The sequence below is a fragment of the Gossypium hirsutum genome, chromosome A05, assembly GCF_007990345.1.
Source record: "Gossypium hirsutum isolate 1008001.06 chromosome A05, Gossypium_hirsutum_v2.1, whole genome shotgun sequence".
In the NCBI taxonomy this organism is placed as follows: Eukaryota; Viridiplantae; Streptophyta; class Magnoliopsida; order Malvales; family Malvaceae; genus Gossypium; species Gossypium hirsutum.
In genome coordinates, this window is record NC_053428.1 from 25,827,956 (window position 1) to 25,833,615 (window position 5,660).

The 5,660-nt window shown below is 33.7% G+C and overlaps 1 protein-coding gene across 1 annotated transcript; it reads left to right on the forward strand.

Annotated features, from left to right (window-relative positions):
• The first annotated feature begins 2,341 nt into the window (after nt 1–2,341).
• LOC121229531 (trihelix transcription factor DF1) lies at nt 2,342–5,455 on the forward strand. Its single transcript, XM_041114129.1, has 2 exons — nt 2,342–3,123; nt 3,693–5,455. The coding sequence occupies exons 1-2, from the start codon at nt 2,756–2,758 to the stop codon at nt 5,128–5,130; spliced, it is 1,806 nt and encodes a 601-aa protein (XP_040970063.1). The 5' UTR covers nt 2,342–2,755; the 3' UTR covers nt 5,131–5,455.
• The last annotated feature ends 205 nt before the right edge of the window (nt 5,456–5,660 follow it).

A 5,660-nucleotide genomic window follows, 5' to 3' on the forward strand; every position in this document is an offset into this window, starting at 1 on the left:
AAGTGAAATGGTCCCCCACAATTTTCACAATAAAAATTAAAATTTGATTTTACGGCATAAATGGAATTGTAGCCATGAAAATGGTTTATAATATAATAATAATTACGGTAGGTTGCAACCTAACAGAAAATGGGCACCAATTTACTACAATTCATAAATGGGTTGGCCCCTAATAACATGACCCTACACCATCTAACCAGTTTAATTCAACCATGGATCCCACTGCAATTTGCAAATGTCTTTTTGTTACATTATCTTAAGTCTTTTATACACCAATATATATATATATATTTCTATTCTCAAGATTTTAATTTGTTTACCACAGTCCCATCCAGCAATTTCAAATTCTCAATAATAATTTATTTTCTTTTTAATCTTTTTTTGTTAAATAAGTTAAATATGCGGTTTTTTTAATTGGTTAAATATGTTTTTTTTTAATTTAATAAAATAAGTTAATTTTGGAGGAACAGTATGTGAAATTGCTTTCAACTGAATGTACTTTCTTGTTAATTATGCAAAAAATATGTTTAGCTGAATGTGTTTTCACACTTTATATCTAAAAACAATCTATTTTCTTATATTTCAAAAAAAATTAATTTATTTTACTAATTAACTTTTTTTTTCAAGCATATTCAATTAATTTAACCATTTATTTGATTGTTTTATGAAATCCATTTATTATGCTAGTATTATAAAATTATAGAAAAAAAGTTAATTTGATTTGACGGGATGGGTAAAACATGTAATCTTTTTCTTTCAACTGTTATTTTTAAATTCTTTAAATTAAACAGTATCTTGTATGGCTGAAGTTTTAAAAATCTTTAAAATTTTATGTTAGAGTCTCATGCGAATTTTTAGTTAAAGATTCAAGTTTTAAATGTATTTTATTATATATTTTATGTTCAGAGTTTGTAGTTGTCTCTTTTAATAATGTCGTCTTCAATGTTTAAACTAAAGTTTTTTTATTAAGAATGCAATGTGTCTTGCCGTTGCACCCAATCATTTATTGATAATTTTGAATGTATTTTGGACTTTTGAAAATTTGAAAGGCTAATGTGTATTATTTTGTATTGTAATTAAGATTGTATTATGTTTCTTTAAAAAAGTTGTAATTTTTTAAAATTTTCATAGTTTTTTTAAATCAATTTCAATGCAAAATAACTCGATTACTAATTACTTATAATAAATTTGGGGAGAATTAGGGTGCTATCGGTTCAATTTAGTTGAGTTTTTTGAATTTTTTGAACAGTTTATTATAATTCAGTTTGACTCTTGATTTTTTCATATTAATTTTTTTGTTTTAAAATTTTAGATTTATTTATGGCTTTTTAAATATTATTTGATAAAATTTCAAAACATTTTCATAAATATTTCTAGAAAATAATAATCTTTCAAAAACTTTTAAATTATTTTCACTATCGTAAATATGAAAATTTTATTTTTATATCATAAAATATTAAAATTAATTATATAATAAATAAAAATATAAATTGTTTGGGTTTCACATTTTAAAATTAGCATTTCATAAACAGTTCAAACACATTAGTTCAAGTTGATTTTTGGTTTTTCGAATTTTCCTGTTTAGCCTTAAGAAGAACCAATGTGTTAAAGATAAATTGAAACTCGAATCTCGAACCTTAACTATGTGATGAAGGGTTGATTAAATTGATTATAAAATTGTTAGTTGTTTTAAGGCTACAATGTTAATAAAATAAATTAAAAGATTTTAAAAATTGAAAAGTTGAAGAGAGTTAATTGTAAAGAAAATTATTCACCCAAGTCCCAAAGTAGAAATTTTGTAATGATAAATAATATATATATACATATATATTTGGCTTTGAGAACTATGTGGTTCAATGATTAAAGTTACGGATGAAATTTAATGGGATCCATGTTAGGGGTATTTTAGGGATTTCAGTAAAAATGTTGCCAAACGTCATTGAAATTATGGAAAATCCCCAAAAACAGGAAACTTCAATTTGAATGATTTCCTTATTCAAACCAAGCGGAAATGAATGAAATTAAAGCTAAATAAATTTTTATTTTTATTTTAAATGAAAAAGAAAGTAAAAAAAAAAGTTGAAGAAAACGGGCCGGCTTTTAGCTAAATAAAGGAAGACAGACAAAAAACAACTAATTATCACCATCGTCTGTTTGTGCAGCTGTTAGATAAAACTTTGGAATTTATTTATTTATTTAATTTCTCTAATTATTACATAATACCATCTCTCTAATTATGAGATATGGAAGCAAAATGATAATAATTTCATATATGTATTTAGAATTTTATTATATTTATGAAATTTTATATATATACGGATCCTCATTTCTAAAAAAACCCAAACATTTTTTTATTTACAGATTGCCTTTTTTAATAAATAAAAATTTAAGATTCCACAAAAAAAAACTTTTAATTGAAAAAAAAAGAAAAAAAAATCTTGAGCTTGACAAGCAGATCCCACAAAGCAAAATAAATTAATAAATTCACCCATATATACAAACCCGTCTCTTCTTTGAAAAGAAAAAAAAAATTTCACCACCCTTTTTTTTTTTCTCTCTGTTCATAGATAGGATCATAGGAATAGAGACATACAAAGTTGAAATATATATATATTTTCAGATTTATTTTATTTAAATTTTTTATTTTTTCCCCCTTTCTTCATTGAAAGCTGCAAGTAAATTGTAAGCTCTTGCGAAGGCGGGGCCAAACAAGGAGAAAGAAAAAGAAGAAGTTGTCGTATCTGCAAAATCATATATGCTGGGTGGTGGTGGTGACACAACTGCTAGTGTTCTTGAAAGCGGCGGCGGTGGCACTGATGGGAACGTTACTACTACTGCTGGTGGTGGTGGTGCCGTCACCATGGGTAGAAGCGGCGGAGCTCGTGATGGAGGAAGCAGTGAAGGCGGTGGTGTAGCAGCCAACAACATGTTTGGTTCCAACGGGAATAATAATAACAATTCGGGTGATGAGGATAGAGTTAGGGTTGATGAAGGTGACCGTTGTTTCGGGGGCAACCGATGGCCGAGGCAAGAGACTTTGGCACTCTTGAAGATAAGGTCCGATATGGATGTTACTTTCCGTGACGCTAGCGTGAAAGGTCCATTGTGGGAAGAGGTTTCCAGGTGATGATTCTTGTTTTTCCTTTTGAAAAATTGAGTTGAATGAATGGAGATCTGTGCTTTGGAATTAGAGTGCCAGAAATATATTCTGTCAGTTCATCTTTGTTTGAAAATTTGATAGCTGGAAAATGAAAATTTGAAGTCGAGAGAGAATTTCAGCATCTTTCAAGGGGAATTCAATGTCCATATGATTAAGATATTTGGAGACTATTGGGGGGTGTTATCATTTCTGGCATTTGCTTTTCCCAATATTTTCACAGGGAATCTTAAGCTGAACTTTGCTCATAAATTTTCACTCCATGTCTCTCTCCCCCTTTTCCCTTTGCTCATTGAGCTTTAATTTAATTGCGATTTCAGTCACGTCATATTCGATTTCTAATATTTGTCTTCAATTTCAATCATCTTTTTTTTTCTTCACCTTTCTCATATTTTTACTTGTATTAAAATTTCATTGTCTGAAAAATATATGAAATTCAGTTTATTTTATGTGAGAAAAGCATCGTTTGGGTTGCTGAATTGAAGATAGGTTAAATATAGTTATTGTATCTACTGACTGGTTGTGTTGATATCAGGAAACTAGCAGAGCTTGGGTATCATCGAAGTGCTAAGAAATGCAAGGAGAAATTCGAGAACGTTTTCAAGTATCACAAGAGAACCAAAGATGTCCGAACGGGTAAATCAGATGGCAAGACTTATCGTTTCTCCGATCAACTACTAGCCCTCGAAACTCATCCTTCCTTTCAGTCCCCCCCAGCAATGGCAGCCGTGGCGGCGCCCACATCACCGCCGCAAGCTCAGCCTCAGGCGACAATGCCAGCTCCGAGTCTGCCTAATGTCACTGTTCCATCAGCAGCAGCCCTCCCCAGTTTGCCTCAAAACATTGTACCAGCAAATATAAACCCTACACCCACACTCCCTTCTTTTCCTAATGTTTCGGCAGATCAAATGTCGAATTCGACATCCTCATCGACCTCATCGGATTTGGAACTGGAAGGTCGGAGGAAGAGGAAACGGAAATGGAAGGGTTTCTTCGAGAGGTTGATGAGGGAGGTGGTTCATGAGCAGGAGGAGATGCAGAAGAAATTCTTGGAAGCATTGGAGAAACGTGAGCAGGAAAGAATGGCCCGTGAAGAAGCTTGGAGGATGCAAGAAATGGCAAGAATAAATAGAGAGCGTGAATTATTAGCCCAAGAAAGGTCAGTAGCAGCTGCCAAGGATGCTGCACTAAAGTCGTTGTTGCAAAAATTATCTGAACAGAAAAATCCAGGACAGCCGCAAAGTAATCCACCGCGGCAACCACAACCGACTGTGTCAGTAGTGGCGGCAGCAGCGACGCCAGCAGCAGTATCAGCAGCATTGTCAGTGCCTACTCAACAGCCGCCTCCACCACTAGTACCGCAGCAACCAATGCTGAATTTAGAGGTGGCGTCAAAGTCGGATAATGGCGACCATAGTTGCACACCAAGCTCTTCAAGATGGCCTAAAGTTGAGGTTCAAGCATTGATTGAGCTGAGGACTAGGCTTGACGCTAAATACCATGATAATGGTCCTAAAGGACCATTGTGGGAGGAGATATCAGCTGCAATGAAAAAGCTTGGTTACAATCGCAATGCTAAAAGATGCAAAGAGAAATGGGAGAACATAAACAAGTACTTCAAGAAGGTAAAAGATAACCACAAGAAAAGGCCCGAGGATTCCAAAACATGTCCCTACTTTCACCAACTTGATGCTTTATATAGAGAAAAGAACAAACATGACAGCTCCTCCACTCAATTCAAACCCCAGAACTCAGTCCCATTAATGGTACGCCCAGAGCAGCAATGGCCCCCTCTTCCTCCTTCCGACCCCGACCATCAACACCGCCGCGACCCCGAAGACTTGGAAAGCTATCAAAATCATCAGGACGAAGACGGCAATGACGAAGATGAAGATGAAGATGAAGATGAAGTTGAAGGGGGTGAGTATGAAATTGTAGCCAGCAAACCAGTGTCAATGGGCACATGTGAGTGATGGGTGTCATGCTGGGTTGGAGTGGAAGCATTTGAATTGAATTTTTAAAGGTGAGTACACAATATTAGTGGGGGTGTAGCATATGGTCAGTGGAATTTTATATGTTCATTTTCATTATATTTATTTTTTGGGGCTAGATAAAATAAGTTTAAGAGGAGGTGTAGATGAGAAGAGAGAGAGAGAGAGGGGTTCAAAATCTCATTCCGCATAATAAGAACAAGTAATAAACAGGGAAAACGAAAGAGACCTGCGCTGTATTTTTTGTTTTTGTGTCCATAGTAGCTGTAAATGTTAGAAATGGTAATTATTTCTAGCATGTTTGTTATATTCTTGTTTCTTTATTGTCTTTTTCACCCATCTCAATTGACAAAAGACTCCCATTGTGCTAGCTTAGGCTCCTCCTCATGTGAGGGAAAAAAAAAACCATATAAGTGGGTTTTAATGCAAATGGTGGTGTTGCTGAGAAGAAGATGAGGTGAGTCTGAATAATGAACAAATAAGCATAGACAAGGGGCAGAATCAAAGCCATT